This window comes from Aspergillus karnatakaensis, assembly GCF_047715665.1.
Source record: "Aspergillus karnatakaensis strain CBS 102800 unplaced genomic scaffold BJY04scaffold_99, whole genome shotgun sequence".
Taxonomy (NCBI): Eukaryota; Fungi; Ascomycota; class Eurotiomycetes; order Eurotiales; family Aspergillaceae; genus Aspergillus; species Aspergillus karnatakaensis.
In genome coordinates, this window is record NW_027395811.1 from 78,964 (window position 1) to 98,514 (window position 19,551).

General features: G+C 54.6%; 9 protein-coding genes across 9 annotated transcripts; 3 read left to right on the plus strand and 6 right to left on the minus strand.

The window, feature by feature from the left end:
* Positions 1 to 427: 427 nt before the first annotated feature.
* BJY04DRAFT_175347 (cytochrome P450) lies at positions 428 to 2,413 on the minus strand. The gene is made up of 3 exons (XM_073709314.1): positions 1,981 to 2,413; positions 1,545 to 1,929; positions 428 to 1,495 (listed from the first exon to the last, which is right to left on the minus strand). Exons 1-3 carry the CDS (start codon positions 2,209 to 2,211, stop codon positions 492 to 494), a joined length of 1,620 nt encoding a protein of 539 aa, XP_073564523.1. The 5' UTR covers positions 2,212 to 2,413; the 3' UTR covers positions 428 to 491.
* A 1,792-nt stretch (positions 2,414 to 4,205) lies between these two features.
* BJY04DRAFT_224759 (basic helix-loop-helix domain-containing protein) lies at positions 4,206 to 5,175 on the minus strand (the record flags this gene model as incomplete). The annotated part of the gene is made up of 2 exons (XM_073718055.1): positions 4,206 to 4,984; positions 5,058 to 5,175. 2 exons carry the CDS (start codon positions 5,173 to 5,175, stop codon positions 4,206 to 4,208), a joined length of 897 nt encoding a protein of 298 aa, XP_073564524.1.
* Positions 5,176 to 6,329: 1,154 nt separating this feature from the next.
* On the plus strand, positions 6,330 to 7,353 carry BJY04DRAFT_224760 (uncharacterized protein; the record flags this gene model as incomplete). The annotated part of the gene is made up of 4 exons (XM_073718056.1): positions 6,330 to 6,393; positions 6,453 to 6,698; positions 6,754 to 6,878; positions 6,937 to 7,353. 4 exons carry the CDS (start codon positions 6,330 to 6,332, stop codon positions 7,351 to 7,353), a joined length of 852 nt encoding a protein of 283 aa, XP_073564525.1.
* A 1-nt stretch (position 7,354) lies between these two features.
* BJY04DRAFT_233406 (P-loop containing nucleoside triphosphate hydrolase protein) lies at positions 7,355 to 12,367 on the minus strand. Its single transcript, XM_073719971.1, has 8 exons — positions 12,101 to 12,367; positions 11,292 to 12,041; positions 9,776 to 11,237; positions 9,411 to 9,728; positions 9,234 to 9,357; positions 8,359 to 9,177; positions 8,214 to 8,297; positions 7,355 to 8,151 (listed from the first exon to the last, which is right to left on the minus strand). The coding sequence occupies exons 1-8, from the start codon at positions 12,317 to 12,319 to the stop codon at positions 7,542 to 7,544; spliced, it is 4,386 nt and encodes a 1,461-aa protein (XP_073564526.1). The 5' UTR covers positions 12,320 to 12,367; the 3' UTR covers positions 7,355 to 7,541.
* A 285-nt stretch (positions 12,368 to 12,652) lies between these two features.
* BJY04DRAFT_224762 (uncharacterized protein) lies at positions 12,653 to 13,333 on the plus strand (the record flags this gene model as incomplete). The annotated part of the gene is made up of 1 exon (XM_073718057.1): positions 12,653 to 13,333. One exon carries the CDS (start codon positions 12,653 to 12,655, stop codon positions 13,331 to 13,333), a length of 681 nt encoding a protein of 226 aa, XP_073564527.1.
* Positions 13,291 to 14,704, minus strand: BJY04DRAFT_233408 (pyridoxal phosphate-dependent transferase; the record flags this gene model as incomplete). Its single annotated transcript, XM_073719972.1, has 3 exons — positions 13,291 to 13,808; positions 13,857 to 14,563; positions 14,613 to 14,704. 3 exons carry the CDS (start codon positions 14,702 to 14,704, stop codon positions 13,357 to 13,359), a joined length of 1,251 nt encoding a protein of 416 aa, XP_073564528.1. The 3' UTR covers positions 13,291 to 13,356.
* A 142-nt stretch (positions 14,705 to 14,846) lies between these two features.
* BJY04DRAFT_203322 (uncharacterized protein) lies at positions 14,847 to 16,975 on the minus strand. The gene is made up of 5 exons (XM_073713341.1): positions 16,619 to 16,975; positions 16,220 to 16,570; positions 15,762 to 16,170; positions 15,377 to 15,699; positions 14,847 to 15,315 (listed from the first exon to the last, which is right to left on the minus strand). Exons 1-5 carry the CDS (start codon positions 16,889 to 16,891, stop codon positions 15,001 to 15,003), a joined length of 1,671 nt encoding a protein of 556 aa, XP_073564529.1. The 5' UTR covers positions 16,892 to 16,975; the 3' UTR covers positions 14,847 to 15,000.
* Positions 16,976 to 17,193: 218 nt separating this feature from the next.
* On the plus strand, positions 17,194 to 18,926 carry BJY04DRAFT_203324 (cytochrome P450). Its single transcript, XM_073713342.1, has 3 exons — positions 17,194 to 17,424; positions 17,474 to 17,893; positions 17,940 to 18,926. The coding sequence occupies exons 1-3, from the start codon at positions 17,240 to 17,242 to the stop codon at positions 18,841 to 18,843; spliced, it is 1,509 nt and encodes a 502-aa protein (XP_073564530.1). The 5' UTR covers positions 17,194 to 17,239; the 3' UTR covers positions 18,844 to 18,926.
* A 98-nt stretch (positions 18,927 to 19,024) lies between these two features.
* BJY04DRAFT_203325 (cytochrome P450) lies at positions 19,025 to 19,522 on the minus strand. The gene has a single exon (XM_073713343.1). It carries the CDS (start codon positions 19,428 to 19,430, stop codon positions 19,110 to 19,112), a length of 321 nt encoding a protein of 106 aa, XP_073564531.1. The 5' UTR covers positions 19,431 to 19,522; the 3' UTR covers positions 19,025 to 19,109.
* Between the last annotated feature and the right edge of the window lie 29 nt (positions 19,523 to 19,551).

Genomic DNA, 19,551 nt, shown 5'->3' on the forward strand with positions numbered 1-19,551 from the left:
TAGTGTAGTAGCGTTAATCATGTGCTCCTCAGATGATTTAAGTCCTGAGTATGGGGTTGGTTGTGGCTTGTGCTCTGCGCCTGCGGATATATATATCGGTGCAATGCATATAGCGGAGGTAAAGCTATTCCTCGAGCAATGCATATTGTGTGGGATATTGCTCACTTCGGACTATAGACCTTCCTTGAGATGTAATATATATAGTATTCTGCTTCTATTGTCTACCATTGCAGTAGGAACCCCATATACCCATTTCGATACTCTTTAATACGGTTGTATAGATGTGGTTTCGAGGCATCAAGCTGGCCGAAAAGGGTAAGCCAAGGCCAAGTTGTGCCAAGGCGCTAGACCCAAAGGAATCAACATCAACAAAGGACACGAGTCGTGTTGAGGACAACTTGACCATCTCCAATTCATCTCAAACCATATCTAACTGACATGAGCTGCTATTTTGTAACGACTGACATTCTCCATAAACATGACTGCATTATCTACTCCTTCCGCCTCTTGACTCGGATCTTCGCTGCCTTCGGTGGCAGCATCGCCTCCACCATCCAGGTGATCGACGGCCTTTTCCCCTGATACTCCGAAGGAAACTCCAGCTCATAGCGAGAAACCGCATATGCCGCAATCATCTTCGACTCAAAATCCACCAACCACCTGCCAGGACAGGCCGCCCTTCCGTGTCCGAAAGGGAGATGATACGGCCCGGTGCTTACGAAGGATTGTGCTCCAAGACCCGCAGCCTTTTCGCTCTCCGCAGCCGCTTCATGTGGCCGGGAGAACCGGAATGGGTCGAATTTGTTCGCATCCTCATAAACACCCTCATCGATCTGGGCGGGGTGCGCGAGGAAGGACAGTCGGACACCTCGTGGGAGTGGGATTCCTTCTGGAGTGGTCACCCCGTCGGTCATTACCTTACACACGGTGCTACGGTTGTCGAACGACTGCAGACGCATCGTCTCGCGGCCGACACTTTCTGTGCGGAACAACTTCAGCGAACGCGCTCTGTTCCAGGCTGAGGTTTCGTTGATGCTCAGCCCGTCCTCCTTGAGAACACGCGAGATCTCATCGCGCAACAGGTTCACGGTGTTGAATTCCGTCTTTGAGTCGACGATGTTGAGCAAGACGTTTGTGACTAGGAAGGCCGTGCGGTGCATTGATCCCAGGTTGGCCAGGAACAGCCGGACGGTCATGTCGTGGAGGTTGAGCTCGTTCGGTCGCTCTCGCTGCGCGTATCGCATCATCACTTGGAAAAAGTCGTTGGGTTCTTCGTGGTTCGGGTCATCTCGGTCGTGTTGCAGGATTTCTAGTCTCTTGTAGTACTCGGCCTCGATCATGCGAGACAGCTTCTCGAAGCGAAGGCTTGCGCGCCACCGGATGAAGCGGCCGATGATCGGGTGTAGGAAACTGGGGGTCAGCAACAGCGCGCCGGTGCTGGTATGCGTCTTGTCGACCATGTTATAGTTGTGCATGATGTACTCCTCATCTTGGCCTGGATTCAGTCAGTCAAGTTGCGATCGGGTATCAACTGCGTGACTTACAAAGTGGTTCGCCGACAGTGAACCGGCTGGCAGCTCTGCCGATGATCTTGCGCGCCGTGGTCAAGACGTCAATCTCCTTCCAGTTCTCGGTATCGTCGCCAAAGTAATCGTTGAACGCCAGGTTGATCTCTTCATTCATCTTCTCACACACCCCGTCGAGCATCGGCTGCAACTCGGTTCGCACAAGGTGTCCATGCCAGGGATCGTTCAGGAAGAATTCGTTGCCGAGCAGGTATTTCGGAAAGTCGACCTCGAGAATACCTGCTCGGTGGTTCAGAACGCGAGAAGGCTGGGCGAGAGCCCATTTCATGGATGTGTTGGGCAGGATGAGTTCTTTGCGTGCGCCGAGTCCTGGAATCCAGACTGCCTTGCCTTTGCTCAGGTACTGCACGATTCAGTATCAGCAGACGTGTCAATGTCATCGAAGCCGACCCACCTTGTCATATGCCTCGCGCATTAAGCTGCTGCAGTCGGTGTAGTAGGTGAGGTAGGTCCGCAAGCTGAACCCCGCCTTGCCGGGAGCCTGTCCGACATAGGGTATGTCATTGGGATCGCGCCTCGCTAGCAGAAACCGACAGATGAGCAGTACTGCGAATGCGACGAACCCGATCCCGACATGCCGACCGTGCTGGCCGAAGTCCAAGAAGGTGGTGACAAAAGGTGCCATAGCTGAGACACTGACCTGTGGTTGTCTTTGGATTTCGGATGATCCAAACCTTTTGAGGCCAAGGGCTAGTCAAAAAGCTTGGGTGGTGGTACCACGCGCCAAAGGTGGAATGCAAGCCCGACACACTGACACAGATGGGGCCCTGCAGGAGGAGGCCCGACATGAAAGGCCGCCTGTCGGGCCCGACAGGACCGGATGTGAGTTCCTTGAATTTGATAAACTGCACGCCGCCTATACAGGTAAGATTAGTGTGGCTATGAGATCCGCACCCGGTGTCCACCCTCATATGAGGTGGGTAGAGCACGTCCACACCGCACAGCCAAGAAACTGAACCTAATCAGAAATATTTAATTGTAGACAGGAATGACTTCGTCGGTCGAATGGAACAGATACCAGGTCTGCCCTAATTTCCTCTAATGCAGGCTGCAGGTGCAGGGGTTGATCCGCCGGGTGCAGCATTCGAGAACACCCTTCGATTGATAGGGTGGCACCACCATTGGCACCACAGAACCTGCTTCACCGACCCCAAATAATACTCCATAACTATACTCCGACTACTTATCTTTGGCTATGTCTCATCCGTGGATATCCGCAGCAAGAATCTTGGAAGTTGGAAGTTGGAACCTGGTAAGCACACCCCACCTGGAATGTCAACGGCTAGAGTGCAGGAACACGTGGAGGCTAGCCTGGAGGTGAGAACAGTGGACGGAGGTGAGATTAAGATCTCCAGAGTCCAACTCCAGACTCCAGAGTGATCGCGGTACAGCCTCAGCAACGTTTACGGGCAGGCGAGTAACAATGCTACCAGTGGCTCCTCGCCCCTGGCCCCTCGTCGACCAAAACACGTTAAACTTTAATAAAACTCCGAGTCCCGTTTACGGGTCTGTCGATCTCGATCCATCCGCCACAGGTATTGTTTGACCTTCATGCAGGATCCCTCAATGCCATTGTCTTAGCCGCTCCAGCCTTCTTGTGCAGGACCCTTGGCCATCGTCGCGCAAAGTTGCCACTTGCAAGCATACCCATGACAACTCAAGCAAAGCTGATAGGCACGGGCAGGCCGAAGGGCAATCTCGAGCTTTGACACGGTGATCTAGATCTCACTTGGCGATCACACCTTCCCTGCACCTAGCCAGTAACAGGATGCGTAATTAACTTCAAGCCGCCTGGGCTGCATGCTTCGAGGGTGGAATCTGACCACTCACGGATCTGCTGGTGTTGGCTTTGGCATTATTCTGGAGTCTTGTCAGGAACGGTCATTCCGGCCGGGGTACCTCCAGCCTGCAGCGCATGATTCAGGAGCGTAATCTTCAGGGATGCTGCATGAAGCTTGGATTAACGCTGTATGCACTGCACTGCAGTCGTAGTAGGACTCGCCGTTCGGTGCTGTTCTACTGTCTTCCCCTTGCCAACTGCAGTTACAGGGTTCTTTTAACTACGCATACGCATACCAGTACGCCTGATCAGCCCACGACGGACTGAACAAGCATTCCTTGGGAGCAGATCCTGACGGGGCCAGGAAACCGGAAAACGACGCATGTGCCACGGATTCCGGAAAAAACAACACAGTAGATTATTAGATGGCTAACTCTAGTCTAATTTGATTAACAGCTCTCGCTCCTTGAGTGTTGAGACATTCTAGCCGAACAAGCGCCGACCACTCAAAACACGAACTAACTAACCAGACGACGAGGCTGATCAGATCATGCACGGGAGCGAGCTCACCGGTGGATTTTGGCCCCAACAAAGTCCCCATCCAAAGCCAACACAGATTCACCGCAGCGAGGCTTGGAGGCGCGGATTTTTGGGGGCCGGAGTCCCTGCTAATCACCACGTGTGCGGCGATTGGCCAATTGATATTCCTCTCTGGGTTTAGCGAATGGAGCTGCTTGTTTTGAGCTGCGAGAGCTAGCTAGTCGGCTGGGCTGGTCATTATTGTATGGAAGGGATTTGATTTGATTTGATTCGGTTTGCGCTGGAACTACTGTCGAGTTTCAGCCTGTCCTGTTGGCTGTCGTTGTCGTTGTCGTTGTGGTCGTGGCAGGCGCAGCACTCCCCCGCTCGGTACTACTCCCCGGGTTTGAGAGCTCCAGCCAATTCTGCAGCGTCGCGCGCAGCTCATTGCGTTCTTTCTCCGTCTGCTCGTAGGTCGAGATGAGGTGGTTGAGGTACTGGATCCCGCGGTCCAGCACGACCGACTTGGTCGGCATCTTCTGAGAAGCCGAGTCTGTACCTGTAGCATTCGCTGGTCGATTGTCGCCAAGTGGGGAGAAGGTATTGGACGGTGGGATCGCAGCATTAAGCTGCTGAATCTTGCTATTAATCATAGATCGATAACGCTTTTCCACGGCGGCGTGGGGCCGCTCCTGTTTCTGCTGCCGGGGGCCGGTGCCAGTGCCAGTGCCAGTGCCAGTGCCAGCTCCAGCTCGAGACGGTGCTGGCGTTGCTGGCTGTCCCTGGTTCTGACTCTGGCTCTGTGTCTGCGATCTGCTCTGCCTGGTAACCGGCCTTCTGCGCCGTGGAGTGTGACTGTGGGGGCTGAACTCGTCGTCTGTCTCATCTTCATCCTCGTCCTCCTCAGGCTCATTGTACTCGTCGTCGTCATCGTCGTTATCGTAGTCGCCCAAGCTTATGCCTCCAGGGGTGGCACCATCTAACCCGGCAGGGTGTGGCGTGCCTGCTGCGAGTAAGGACGGCCCTAAGAATCCTCCCCCCTCACCTCCAGTGCCAGGGAAGGGACTAAAGGCGGGACTCTGACTCTGACTCTGATTGCCTGCTCCCTTGTTAGCTGGGGTACTAGTAGAACTGGAAGTAGATATGATTGATAGGAAACTGTTGGTACTAACAAAGGGCATCGAAGTTATCGGCATTTAGCAGCCGAGCTACACGGAGTAGACGACGGAAGAGCTCGAAGTCCTCGCGCGAGGCGGCGATTTCGGGGGTGAGTTGCGGTAATTGGTTCATGGTCTGGTTATGGATATAGATGTTATGATGGGAGTATGGATGTGATGTGAGTGTTAAATTAGAGATCGGTTGCGCTTAAAGGTACATTCAATCCGTGCCAGCCAGCTCGTATAAATAGACGCCACAGCACCTCGCAGCAGTGGCATCATGTACATGTACATTCTAGTTACAGGTCTGCACGCGCCAGGGCAATCTGCCTCATGACGTATGATCTGAACTCTGTTTCCCCAATCCGGAGATGCAAGAGTGCGAATTGAGCCTGGGATGCCCAGATGTTTCTGGTATGTTACATCTAGACTCTGGGACAAAAGGGGGGGGGCGGATGTTTGTCGAATTAGCGGATGGGCACGGCCACAGATATTGCCTGATTCTGCATAGTTCTGTTGGGTTTGAAGGTACGGAAGATATCTAGAACTTCGAAGACTAGGCCTTTGCGAGCCGCAGCTACTAGCTTGCCAGCCAGCCAGCAATAGTTAGCAGATGGCACTCCGCATGGTCCGCACGGAGCCTTGTAAGTCCGCTAAGTTAGGCAGAGACCGCCGAGTATGCTGGGCCCTGATCCTGCAACTTTTATACCAAATATGTAAGCATGCTCTCCTCCCACCGGTGAAGTTGGTAAGGCAGGCCGCTCGCAATTTAGTACTGTCGAAAAAGATACCAATCAGCACGCGGCGTGGAACAGAATGCTGACTCAATGCGACTAACTTTAGCCGGGCTGCAGAAGCTGGACTCAGAGCTTGGCCTGCACCAGCCGAGTTGGAACTAAAACTCGGCGCCATGGGGGCTGAAAGCTGCTCGAGGTCAAGCAGCAGTGCATGCCACGGAGACCGTGGCCCGGCTCGCTAGGCCATTAATCAAAGGATCCAATAACAGAAGACTTCCAACATGCATTTTCTCAGTAGTCTCATAAGGTGCAATTGTGGAACTGCGACGTGCAGTGCCACGATCAGGTTGGTGGAAAAAGGGGGGAAGGGCAGCTAGTGCTGTTAGCTACTATAACCGACTTGTCCTGCGAGATGATTATGCAGCGACCAACGGCCGTGCAGGATAATAAATACAATTGTTTCGCCGTCGCAGGGAGTGTCCTGCAGAATAACTATTGACTATAATTGATTTGTTGAACCATTGTGACGGGTTTGTTGCTGTTGACCACCATGACCACCCACTTTGACGCTGATTTCGGCCTTCCCTCCGCAGGCAGCGACCACGCTGTGAACTGTACGCTCCCCCCGCCCAGCATCCATTGCCCTTGACAGAAAACTAACAGATGCAAACAGTCGACGACCTCTGCGACCTCGACGCAGCCGCCTTCGACAGCGCCATCGACATCGACCTCGACCTGGACCTCGACTTCAGCGACCCGTCCACCACCACGCTCTTCGACTGGAAGCTCCCCGACGTGGGCAATTGCACCCCCGGCGCTGGCGCTGGCACAGGCACAACAACAGCAGACACCACATTCCAATGGCCCATGTCCATGGGCATGTTAACCCCCCAGTCACTGCCGCCGCCGCCTTCAACAGGTCGGTCGCCCAAAGCCAAACTCTCCTGATCCTTCACCGCGGACTGACTCGCTAGCCTCCATCTCCACAGCCAGCTCCACCCACCCGAGTGCCAGTGAGGCCTCGCCGGCGAAGCAGAACAATAATAGCAACAGCAATAATACCACTAAACAGAGAGCCAGGCGCTCGACTATTAAGAAGGTATGTGTTGTAACCACACGAGATCTTACGACAAGGCTAAATAAACCAATGATGACAGGGCGACCGAGCAAGCAAAGCAAAAGCAGCACAGCAGCAACGGCCGCACTACGCCGTCGAGAAACGATACCGCTCGTCGCTGAATGAGAAATACGCTGCGTTGACACAGGCACTTCTTGCTGAGAGCACACAGCGGATATGTCGGACGGAAGCGGAGGATTGGACGTTGGAGCTAGAGGGTGGGAATAAGGAGGAGCAGAACTCAGGAACAGGGGTGCGGCAGAGCAAGACGGCGACGTTATCAGCTACGATTGAGGCAATCGATATATTGACACGGTGCTGTGAGAGAGAGGCGAAGGAGGTTGAGCGGTTACGGACGAGCGTTGGGAGTATCACGCAGCATGTGCGGCAGTTATTAGAGGCGAACACGACAACTACAGGGAGTCCGGGGAGGGCGTCAACAAGGAATAATGATTAATGTGTAATGATTACAATAATATAAAGAGTTCAATTTACATGCCGGGTGTTGGAGTAAGTTAGTCGGCTTGGATGCCCGAGTAGAGTCCCGGAGCAGCGCAGCAGGCAGGCAGGTAGGCAGCCCTTCGACTTGGCCAACCCAACCAGCTGGTCTAGACCCTAGCCGAGAGGTATTTGTCAATGACGACTTCAGCTCTCCTGCTCCTCTTCGCGACTCCGCATTAGCGTCGAAAAATAGGACGCCTGATCCTCCAACAGCTCCCGGGGATTCCCCGACTCAGCCGCAGCGCCCCCCGCCATCACAACCACCGTATCAAAGCTGAGAATCGTATTCAGCTTATGTGCAATACACAGCACCGTATGATTATTAAAGCGCTCGCGGATCGCCTGATCCAGCATCTGCTCCGTCTCGCGATCACTCTGGCTCGTCGGCTCATCGAGGATAACGATATTCCCCTTCTGCAGGGTTGAGCGCGCGAAGCAGAAGAGTTGGCGCTGGCCATGTGAGAGGAGGCCCTCTGTCAGCGTCTCGTCTAGACCCCCCTGTGCTTGGATAGTGTCCCAGAGGCCGAAGTCCGAGAGGGCGCCGATCATGGCTTCGTCGGTGGTGGAGGGTTCGTAGAGCTGCATGTTGTGGCGGACTGTGCCGGTGATGAGGACTGGTTCTTGCGGGAGGGTGATGAAGCGCGAGCGGACGTCGTTGGCTTTGAGGGTTGAGATGTCGATGCCGTCGACGTGGATGGAGCCGCTGTGGAGGTTTATCAGACGGAGGAGGGCGCCGAGGAGGGTACTCTTTCCACTATTATTATTATCTGTCAGCTCTTCATTGGCAATTGAGAGAGAGTGAGGAGGGGGACTGACCTTCCAGTTCGACCACAGATAGCAAATCGTTGGCCTGGCTGGATATCGAACGAGACGTCGCGGAGGACAAGAGGTGCAGATGGACTAGTCATCAACACTATCAGCACCACAAACAGACACTGTTATACCAGGGAAGAAAACAAACCTATATCTAGCAGAAACATTCCGGAACGAGATCCGTCCCTCACCATGCCACTTATTCCTATCCTGCGTATCGGTCACAACACCACTCATCTCCGAATTCTCCTCCGAGGGCGTGGTATCCGTGAAAAACCGCACACGCTCAACAGCAGCCATGCTCGTCTCGAGCTTCGTCCAGTGCTGAATCAGCTGTTTCGCCGACACACCCACGTTAGAAGCACTGAACAAGGCCAGACCAATCGAAGCATTCGACGCCGAGCGCGTCGCGACACCCACACACATGATCGTCACCGCAAGACCAGCAGTAATCAGATCAAGAATGAGATTGAGCCAGTTCTGCGCAGAGAAGAGGAGATAGAAAGGTTGCTGGGCGACTCTGATTGCATCGAGGTTGCGTCGAGCGTAATCCGCCGTCCAGCCCAGTGCGCGGATCGTGGCGAGGCCATTCAGCGTCTCAATGAAGTTCGAGAAGAGAGGAGCTTTTGCTTCGATCTCGAGAACTCGCAGTTGACGGGATGTAGGGAGATAGAAGAGCTGCAGGTAATAGGCTGCCACGATGACAGCGGGGATTGCGCAGCCGGACCAGGGCGAGCTGTAGATGATGATTCCGTACATGCCGATGACGATCATGGCCTGGGTGACGGTTCCGAGCATGTCGTAGGGTAGCTCGGTGTCGATGAGCTGCATGTCCTGGCTGAATCTGTTGATTGTTTCGCCGGCGGCGGTGGAGTCGAAGAAGGACATGGGGGCGCCGAGGATGGTGTCTAGGAGGGCGTCGTGGCAGCGGTCTGCGGTGCGTTGGGTAATTGTCAAGACGAAGAATCTAGACAGCTATGTTAGGAATATGCAGGTGGTTGTGCGATGAGGGAGACGTCTTACGCAGCGGCAGCAGTCCAGAAGACCAGCTGGAGGGATCCGATACCGAAGTATACACCAACGTACATTCGCTGATTGCTACCTGGGTCGGTCACGGTGTTCTCGGACCAGCGTTGGATCCAGTATTCTTTTGCGGATTAGTGTCAGCATGCAGTAACGAGGCTACTAGGGCAAACTCACGATTAAAGGTCATCCCAAAGACGAAGATAGCACACAAGACAAGAAAGACGAGAAACTTGCGCCTCCCCGAGAACCTGACATAGTACCTGTGCGCACCCGCAGAGGCCAGAATCACAGCCTTTGCCTCCGGGGAACCGACACCCTTTGCGAGAGCCTCCTGGACCACCTCCAAGGTGGACGAGTTGCTGCTGATACCAGGCTGATCTGAGTCCTCTTTGGTAGTTTCCAGGCCAGGAACCACCAGCAAGGAATCACGTTTCCGAACAGTACCATTCTGGTCCAGAGAGATCACCTTGTCTGCGAATCGGACCTGCTGGGCTGTACAGTTTCAGCATTCGACTCCATTGACCCGAGAGATCACTTACCAGAGCTAGTCGCCCAAACAACCAGCGTTCTCTGCTGCCTCAACAGCCCCTGCCGTCCCACCACGGCCTCCAAAACCGCCGCCTCCGTCCTCCCATCCAGCCCGTTAAACGGATCATCCAGCACCATAATCGGCGCCTTACTATAGATCGCCCGCGCAAGCGCAACCCTCTTCTTCTGCCCGCCACTCAGACTAGCCCCCTCATTCGCAACCATCGTGCTATCGCCAAACATCATCTCCTTGAAGTCCTTATCCAGCGCCGTCGCGCGCACAACGGAATTATACCAGGTCTCATCAAACACCGCCGAGCCGACGATATTATCGCGCACTGTATCGTTGACGAGCCACGGCATCTGGCTACAGTACCCGATCCGGGATTTCGAGAGCGAGACGGACCCAGCTGCGCTGCGCGTTTCGCCGAGAAGCATCTGCAGGAGTGTTGTCTTTCCGCACCCGATTGGGCCCACGACAGCGAGGACCGTTGGCGCAGCGACGTCAAGGTCGGCATTCTGGACGATCGAGGGTGTTTCCGCGTTCCAGCCGGCTGAGGCCCTGGTAAGCTGCACCGTGACCGCGCGCTGGCGACGAGAGAGCCGTCGACTGAGTCTCCGCAGGAGCATAGTATCCCCAGAAGCCTGCTGCATCGGCGGGGTCTGCGCCCCCGGAAGCAACGGAGCCTCATCCGTGTCCATCGTATCCTCCGGAGAAGATAGCAGATGCCGACTATCATGGCGGGTATTATCATCCAGAAGGAACTCCTGAATGCGGAGCAGCGAGGCAATAGAGGTAACAAGCTGGATGGCACTATTGATCAGCGCGGCAATGGCATCACCGAAGAGCGTAAAGATAGTCAAACACCGATACACAACGGGCGGGGTAAGCGGGTGTCCAAACGCCTGGCTATAGATCGTGAAGCCCATAATCGGCGCCATGATCACAGGGATCCAGGCCGCCCATGCAACAACGAGCAGGACGTAGCGGAAATGCCGAAGCTTAACGGCCTCGATATCACGCAGCGCACTTAGATCCTTACGGATTATCTCTGCGATGCCAGTCATCTTGACCCCTTTCATGGCAGAGAGCGCCTGCGTCGTCGCGGCGATGCGGCCCTCCATGGCCTTCAGCCACCTGTTCTGGCGCGTCGCGGCGGGTTTCACGATTAGGCCAGTCAGGCCGATGAAGAACGCTGTTAGTCCTCCGGTTGCGGCGACGGTCACGCCGAGTCGATCCTCGAGCAGCCAGAGACCGAGCGCGAGTTCGATAACGCAGGCCCAGCATTCGTGCATGTCGCGGGAGCCGGCGGCGAAGCGCTCCACGTCTGCGCTCATGAGCATGGATGCGGAGTCACGGGAGGAGGACGAGGCGCTGAGCTTGAGGGTGTGGCTGTGGATTTTGCCGACGAGGTCTGCGCGGACGGCGGCGATGACGCGGGCGGTGCATTGGCGGTAGAATGCTTGTGATGCCTTTGACTCTGTTAGCTTGGAGGTTAGAGAAAGGGAATATCTCTAGACGCCTACCGCAATGCCAACATAAACAATCGCATAAGCTCCAATGAGCCCACCTCCGACTTTCTTGGTATTCGGGCCCTCGGGGTCATACATGTATGCCGTGGCGCGATACACCAGGAACGGCTGGGAGAATTTAAAGCCAATATAGATCAACCGTGGGACAATCGGAGTTAGGAGCAGCCACTTCCTCGCGCGGAAGAGGTGATGGAAGATCGTGGGCGCGCTCAAGCTGGGCTCGTTGTCGTCTTTCGGCTCTTCTGCTAGCATCGGACGGAGCATATCAGGTTCTACTCCAGGTAGAGTTTTTGCAGTTAGGGCCGTCTTCTTCTTCCCGAGGATGAACAGCGGGACGATCCACCAGAGGAAGGCTTGCGAGAAGATATCGGCTTGCTCGTCGGGTGTTGGGTCGCGTTTGTCTGGTAGGACTGTCTTGCGGGTACGTTCGGCTAGAAGGATGGCTGCTTTGCAGACAACGGTCACGGTGAATGTGGCGGCGACTGCGGTGTTGTCGGATGGCATGCTCCATAGCGTCCTTGCGCGGAGGGCGTCGGCGACGATAGAGTAGAGGAGATAGAGGAGCAAGACCGTCGACGGCCGTACGGTGCGTGTATGCTCATAATGAGAAGCGAGGAGAAAGACCACAAAGCCAACGAGGGTGAGGCAGTAGACGGCATAAGTTGCACGGGTTAGCGAGGTCTTGAGGATGCCCTGGACGATCAACAGGGCAATCTGCAGAAGACACGCAACGAGGTAAAGAACCTACAAGCCAAGCATGTTAGCAGGAAGTTAGTAGAAACTCCATTAGCTCAAGCACTCACCACCTTGGACCAATAGAGAGCGCGAGAGGCGACGATAACCTCTCGATTGCGAAGCTGCCAGACGCGGAAGAGAGACGAGCAGATCGCGATACAAAGGGGCCCGATGGCTAGGATCGACTCCTGAAAGAGCAGAGTCAAGTCGAAGTTTGTACCGCATCCCTTGACGCGAGGCCCCCATATGTCTTGGACATCTATCGCACACGGTTGGGGGGCGGCCATGTTCAGTCCGGTGGGCGGCTAGGAAGGGAGGGCAGGAACACAGTACCCATCGATCTCTTACAAGTTACAACCAGAACTCAGAATCCAGATTCAAATGAGCGGGGTAACAAAGCCAGCGGGGTCGGGCGCAACAGTGGCTGGGAGAAGCAAGGCTGGCAGGGTCGGTGAGACGGTGACTCGTTGAGGGATCTACCGTGGCGCCACCGACCAGGGCCAGTGGCACCATCCCCAATCGACTTCTAGCCCTAAGTCAGAAGTACTGACTGTACTGTACTGCTTGTATCACGCGATGAGCGCCTCTATAGACCTGTCGACTGTGTTGATTCCCCCGCGATGAGCCAGGATCCGGCCCTGCAGCAGGACCTGGAATTGTTCCGGCGATTTCTTCAGCTCGTGCATACCATAGACTCAACCTGTGTCGGAAATCGACCTCACACTCCAGCCAGCATAGACCGAGACCCGACAGTACAGCCTGAATCCCAGAAGCGGGCGGATGAGGAGGCCGTGGAGGTAGAAGGGGAGGAGGAGGACGGGGAACACGAGGACGAGGATGAAGAGGACGACTATTACGACGCTTACGATGACGACGCATACGACGGAGACAGAAGCAAGGACAACGGCAGCGACGACGAAGACGACGAGGAGTTTTTCAATTACTACGTTGGCTCCAAAGCTGCCGCGACACCGACCTCTCCAACAGCAGAAGAAACCAAACCACCCATTCCAGCACCAGCTACATCCTCGCGACCCGCAAAAGAAGTCGTGAGCGACGACGCAGATCTCCGCTGCTGGGACCACGGATGCAACGGCAAGAAGTTCACCACGCGGAGCAATTTACGGCGACACATACAGGAGAAAGCACGGGCACGACCAGCATGCCAGTGTCCGCGGTGCGGCGCCAGCTTCACGCGGACTACAGCGCGCAACACGCATATCGCAAGGAGAAGCTGCAACCGAATACGCCGGTACTCGAACGGACGAATTAGACCGGGGGCTAAGGAGAGCGAAAAATAGGACCACAATGTGACTACCATAATTCACGAAAGTTGATGTATCGCGCGCCGAAGAGTCGCTACCAGAGCATCGCAGTCCAGCCGCGAGAGATCCTGGCGCACCACCACGCGAAGGATCTTGCTCTCCTCGTTATGTGGTGCCATCGTGTATGCAGGCACCATCCACCCGTTGCGGAGCAGCTCCTCGGCCAGGGCGTATTCATCAAAGGGATATTCCTGACTCGGATCCAAACGAAAGACCACTAGCGGAAGACCTGGAGCTTTGCCGGACATGACTTCGAAGCATTTTGTTTGCTCCAGATTGGAGGTCAGATATTCCGCCGTATCTGCTAGCTGGGTCATGATGCGACGGTAGCCATGCTTTCCGAGACGAATGAGGTTATAATATTGGCAGATGACGTGGGATGCACTGCGGGAAAAGTTGAGATTGAATGATGACTGTTCTGTTCCGAGATAGTGGTGCTTGAATATAAGATCTGAATGGAAGTTAGCAGATATGAAAGACTCTCTAAGAAACAACCAACCTTGAGGCAAGTACTCTGCGCTGCGCCAAATCGCCCACCCAATCCCAGCATAGACAAGCCCATACTTGTGGCCAGATACATTAATCGACGCAACCTGTTCGAGCTGGAAATCCCAGACTAGATCCGGATGCAAGAATGGAGCCACGAACCCCCCGGATGCAGCATCAACATGGATCGGCACATCAAGCTCTCTTTCTACCAACAGATCATTGATCGCTTTTGTGTCTTCGTATTCACCCGTGTACGTCGTTCCTAGGATCGAACAAATTCCGATCGTATTCTCATTCACCAGGTCAACCGCTCGTTGTGGATCGATAGTATTCCGCTGCTTAGAGCAATAGATATACCGCTCCTCAATGTCAAAGTACCTTGCTGCCTTCTTCCAGCACACCTGAACAGCCGAGCTCATGATCAAATTCGGCCTACTGTAGTCCTTCCCCGCACCCTTCCGTTTCGCAACCCAGCGTTTTCGCATGGCAAGAACAGCTAGAAGGATCGCCTCCGAAGAACCCACAGTGCTCGTCCCAACCGCGTCAGCAGACCCCTGCAGCGGCGCATGGAAGAGATTGGCAATCATGTTCAGACACCGAGTATGCATGTCTGTCGTGGCCGGGTATGATTCGTAGTTGATCAGGTTCTTATTCCACGCGTCGATCATGACCTGCTCGGCTTCGGCCTCCATCTGTGTCGTGACGAACGATCCGAGACTGACAATATTAGCAAGGTCCACGATCTACAATTAGATACAATACTCACTTCCGCGCCGGAACCACATCCGATGCGAGCTGTTTCTGGATCGCCCGAAGCGCATTGGCAGGCGGCGTCTCTTCCGACGGCATTGAATTCATCGCCGTATCTGCTGCAGCGCGGGCTTGGAGCTGTAGCTGAAGTGCCGATTGCCCTTCCCCATCCGGGGTCAACATACATATCCCAGGGCTCATAGTGACGGGGCTCTCGAACATATGGGTCTACGGGGCTGGCCAGTTATGCATGTAACAAGTGATTGATATATGTTAGACTCGATACTAGTCTAGTTTATTTGCCACACTATTCCAAGATTCCCTGCTAGCCCGTCCTGATCCTTCAATCCTTCATTTCACTGAGCACAGACCACAAGAACTACCTCCGTAACCAACCCCTCCAACTACGCGCTCGCGCTCGCGTTCTTCTGCCGCAAAACACCCTTCGTAACCTTGCCCGACGGCGTGCGAGGCAGCGCTTCAAGAAGCTCATACCGTCCACGCAGCCAATGCGGCTCGGTCAATTTGCTCTGCACGAACTCATCCCACTCCTCAAACAGCGCCTCCACCTCGCCCTCCTCAGGTTTCTTCGCGGGGACAATATACGCCTTGGGCTTCTCACCAGAGAGGTAATCAGGAACACCAATGACCGCGACGTCCGCGACGGCGGGGTGCTGTCGCAGGGTCGACTCAATCGTGATCGGGGAGATTTGCATTCCCTAAAACAAGCCACTTATATCAGCATCCGACATCAATCCTGAGACGCTAGAGAAATTGTACCTTGACCTTAATCATATCCCTCAGCCGGTCGACGATGAAAAGGTGCGCGTCGCCTTCCGCGCCCTGCTTGAACACCGCGACGTCGCCGGTGTGCAGCCATCCGTTGCGAAATGTCGCAGCGGTTCCTTCCTCGTCGCCGAGGTAGCCGAGTGCCTGGTTGGGGGACGAGAGAAGAAGCTCACCGCGCTCGTCGAAGCTGTCGACTTCGGTGCCGTCTTCCCGGATTAGACGCGCTTGGTACAGAGGTAGAAGCACGCCGATTGAGCCGGGGAGATACTCGCGCGGGCTGCTCAGGGAGACGCCGACAGCGCTCTCGGTCAATCCTAAAAGCGTGCCCGTTAGAAAATGGAATCTAGTTTTGAGACCAGAGTGATGGGTAACGTACCATAACCAACGGTAATCTGCCATCCCGGCTGGACGCTCTTGATCTTATTGTAGAGGAATTCCGTCAGAGCGCCACCACCAACGTAGACCTTGTCGACGGAAGAAAGGTCAAACGCCTTGAAAAGGAAGGGGTTCGCGACAAGGGCTGCAAGGATGGGAGGAACGGCGTAGAGCCGATTGATTTTGTGGATCTGGACTGACAGAAGCACGGCCTTCATGTCGAAGGTCGGGTGCACGATGAGCTGGTCGCGGAGGTAGATGTGGCAGAGAGCTGCGACGAGGCCCTGAACGTGACTGAAGGGGAGAACGCCGAGGGCAACCTCGGGGCCCTTGTTGTGTGTGAGTAGGTCTACGGCGTTCATTTGCAGGATGTTGGTGATGAGGCCGGAGTGTGTGAGACGGGCGAGTTTCTGTATTTTTATTAGCGCTAATGTCATAGAAAAGGCTGGGTGTTTTTACCTGAGTTCCGGAAGTACCGCTCGTAGGGCACAGGTATGCAGTCTGAGTCTTTGCGTCCTCGGCTGAGAGGGTAAGGGCCGGCACAGGGCTCAGCGTCTTACCTAGCTGCAGCAGCTCCTGGATGGTTTTGAAGTCGGTTCCCTCGACAGGTGTGGTTAGGAACACGCGGAGACCAGGCAGAGCGGCAGCAGCAGCACGTCCGGCCTCGACGAGCAGAGGAGACACAATTAACACTTTGGCTTGCGCATATCCAAGATGCGCAATGTTCTCTGGGGGCGAGGTGCTCGCGTGGAGGACGAGACTTGTACCTCCGAGGCGATGAGTCGCCCATGAGTGAGTGTGGTAATCGATCTAACATTGTTAGTCGAGACTGTGTACTGAAGGTCATATCTATCGTACCGTGTTCTCAGACCAAATAGCAACAACCTTCCCGCCCTGCACCGGCTCGTTAGGAGACCACTGCAGTTCCTGGGAAAAGGCAGCAGCCAGCGCCTCTACGTCCTCCGCAATCTGCGCAGGGGTCTTTGAGGCCTGTGTAGTAGCAGACACGAGAACCTTCAGGTCATCACGAGGAGTATCTGGCTGTCCGCGAAGAACAAAGTCTCCAACAGTGGTAGCGGTGGCCAGACCTTCAGGAATGGCGGGGAGCCATGAAGGTGGGGTGAAGATCATCGTGGCGGCGTAGTAGGGTACTGGTATCAATCGATAGTGAAAAGCGAGATTAGGTTAGGGTTAGCTGATGATCAAATACATTATTGCTGGTTTATACGGAGGGGCTGATCCTTCAATTCGAGGGTTTGGCGTTGTGTATGTGGGTGGTGCCACGGTGGTATCATCCTGGGGCTATTCGCGATACACTACAAAAGGCATCTCCCCATGTTCGCGACTAGCCATGGTCTGACCAGCATCGTAGTCGTAGATGTGCTTTAAAGATAGATGTGTTTAGTTTTTGCTTCGCAATCAAGACCGTCCTATGAAATCGTTCCCATTCACGGGTCTTGGCTGTCAGTGTCATTAAGCATGCTCCGTGAGGTTCTTCTTGGCCTCGCAGGGCTATTCCTGCTCGCCTATAATCTGGAATATTTTGTTGCTCAGCGTGATGATCCGCGAGAGCCGCGTCGGTTGAGCCCTTCGATCCCTGTGCCCATCATCGGCCATGTGCTGGGTTTCTTTCGTCACGGGTTCGGCTACTACAACTACCTAAGGTAAACCTCTCACCACTAAACCGAGATAAGTATCTAAAGAAGATTCCAGTGAAACGACCGACGCCGAAATCTACACCGTCGGCATCCTCAACTTCAAAGTGTACATCTCCAACTCAACCCGGATCACGCAGCTCGCCCAGAAAGCAAAGTCTCTGACATTCACTCCCCTGCTCAAAACACACAACAAGATCCACGCACAGATCAGTGATGAATCCGATAAGATTTTTGACGGCGATCTCCTCGAGAACTTTAGCCACTCGACAAAAGCAACACTTGCCCCGGGCCCTGCCTTGAACGCACAGAATCTTCGCATGGGAAACCAGGCGCTGCTTGAACTGAAGACGCTCCTGAAACAGGGAGAGGTTGAACTGTTAGCGTGGGCTAAGCACGCCGTTGTTCAGGCCACGGCTGCCGGTCTGTACGGTGTCGAGCACCCGCTCAAGGATCCTGAAATCGAACAGGCCATGTGGTATGTTTCCTTCGCGACAATCATAACGCACGCTAACTAGGCAAAGGACATGGGACGAACACCGCCCCGGCCACATGGTCGGCGTAGACATCTGGGGCACAGGCTACAAAGCACGCACGAAAGTGTGGAAAGCCTTCCGCCAGTACTTCGAGAACATGCCGGACGACGTCTCTCTGCTAGTTGCCGAGCGCCAGCGGATCCTCCTCAGCGGCGGATTCACCGCGGATGAGATCGCGCGCATGCAGTCCACCCTCTCTGACGCTGCCTATCCCAACACCGTTCCGACGCTCTTCTGGACCGTCTATGAGATCTTCTCCCGGCCACAACTCCTCGAAGATGTCCGCGCAGAAGTCTTCAACAAGGCCGTGCGCAAGTCCGAAAGCGGATTCGAGCTTGACGTATCTGCACTGAAGACCGAATGCCATACCTTGCTATCAGCGTACCAGGAGACTCAACGTGTCAGACACTACCAGGTCGGTTTCAGGGCTATTACCGAAGATACCTTCCTCGACGGCTACCTCCTCAAGAAAGGTGGCTACTTGCAAATCCCCGCTAAGCCGACGCACTACAACTCTGATATCTGGGGCTCGGAGGCCAGCGAGTTTGATCCGTACCGGTTCGTCCCCTCGAAGAGCGGGGAGAAGAAGACCAAGATTCTTCCGAGTAACTTTCAGCCCTGGGGAATGGCGCCGCATATGTGTCCCGGTCGGCAGTTTGCGTCTACAGAGATTCTAATTATTGCTGCTCTGCTGGCTTGCCGGGCGGATTTGACGCCTGTTGGTGGGAAGGGATGGATCAGAGACCCTGTTCTGAGAAGTATGGAGATCCCATCGTTGCCTCGACCCCAGACGGATCCAAGGCTGGTGGTTACAGAGAGGGAGGAGGGGAAGGGGGAGTGGTCGATTAAGATGGGGGATAGTATGACTAGAGTGTCTCTGGCTTCTGGTTGATTCAGTATATACAGTAGATATAAGGTCTTCTATTCCACTCAAGCAGTTTTAATATCCACGACGAATCCCATGATTGCAACGGAAATATTGACATGTATCATTTCCTTTGTACTCTATGAGAATCATAACTCTGAACAACATCTCCAAGCGACAAGCATCTGTATCTCTACTAGATAGATTTCCCCAACTTCCACTCCCTCCCACAGGCACCTTGAATATGCCTTTCCACATTTGATCTCTCCATCTCTCCACCTCTGCTAACCCCTCTAAACCCGCTCCGTCAAAACCATCTTCTGCGTCAAGTCTGGCAAGTAAGCGCCATCATCCTCCGTCCCCACCGGCATATCCGTCTTCCCATCTGGGAACGCAATATCATACTTGATCACCAGATTGGCAATAATCAACTTGCTCAGGTTACTAGCATAGTGACGACCAGGGCAAGTCAAACGGCCCGCACCCCACATACCGTTACCGGACTCGATGCCGTGGAAGACGAGCTCAGGCGAGATCGGCTTGCCGGCCTCGTTGAGGAAGCGGCGCGGGTTGAAGGTTTCCGGGTCCTTGTAGAACTCCGGGTCGAGGGCCATGCCTTCGCCGGCGACGGCGAGGAAGGTGCCCTTGGGGATCCAGGTTCCGTCTGACAGGCCAAAGGAGGATGTTGCGATGCGGGTGACGGCCACTGATTGGGTTAGTTTTGTATTTGATTGT

Excerpts from the sequence above, each read along its gene's own strand:
- BJY04DRAFT_175347 (XM_073709314.1), bottom strand. The coding sequence starts at position 2,211 with ATGGCACCTTTTGTCACCACCTTCTTGGACTTCGGCCAGCACGGTCGG. Across the intron at positions 1,930-1,980 it reads TGCGCGAGGCATATGACAAG|TACCTGAGCAAAGGCAAGGC; the intron begins GTGGGTCGGCTT and ends TGAATCGTGCAG. Across the intron at positions 1,496-1,544 it reads CACTGTCGGCGAACCACTTT|GCCAAGATGAGGAGTACATC; the intron begins GTAAGTCACGCA and ends GACTGAATCCAG.
- BJY04DRAFT_233406 (XM_073719971.1), bottom strand. The coding sequence starts at position 12,319 with ATGGCCGCCCCCCAACCGTGTGCGATAGATGTCCAAGACATATGGGGG. Across the intron at positions 12,042-12,100 it reads CTCTCTATTGGTCCAAGGTG|GTTCTTTACCTCGTTGCGTG; the intron begins GTGAGTGCTTGA and ends CTTGGCTTGTAG. Across the intron at positions 9,729-9,775 it reads TGTTTGGGCGACTAGCTCTG|CCCAGCAGGTCCGATTCGCA; the intron begins GTAAGTGATCTC and ends GAAACTGTACAG.
- BJY04DRAFT_203322 (XM_073713341.1), bottom strand. The coding sequence starts at position 16,891 with ATGATCTTCACCCCACCTTCATGGCTCCCCGCCATTCCTGAAGGTCTG. Across the intron at positions 16,571-16,618 it reads CTATTTGGTCTGAGAACACG|ATCGATTACCACACTCACTC; the intron begins GTACGATAGATA and ends TAACAATGTTAG. Across the intron at positions 15,316-15,376 it reads GGGATATGATTAAGGTCAAG|GGAATGCAAATCTCCCCGAT; the intron begins GTACAATTTCTC and ends GGCTTGTTTTAG.
- BJY04DRAFT_203324 (XM_073713342.1), top strand. The coding sequence starts at position 17,240 with ATGCTCCGTGAGGTTCTTCTTGGCCTCGCAGGGCTATTCCTGCTCGCC. Across the intron at positions 17,425-17,473 it reads GGCTACTACAACTACCTAAG|TGAAACGACCGACGCCGAAA; the intron begins GTAAACCTCTCA and ends AGAAGATTCCAG. Across the intron at positions 17,894-17,939 it reads GAAATCGAACAGGCCATGTG|GACATGGGACGAACACCGCC; the intron begins GTATGTTTCCTT and ends AACTAGGCAAAG.
- BJY04DRAFT_203325 (XM_073713343.1), bottom strand. The coding sequence starts at position 19,430 with ATGGCCCTCGACCCGGAGTTCTACAAGGACCCGGAAACCTTCAACCCG.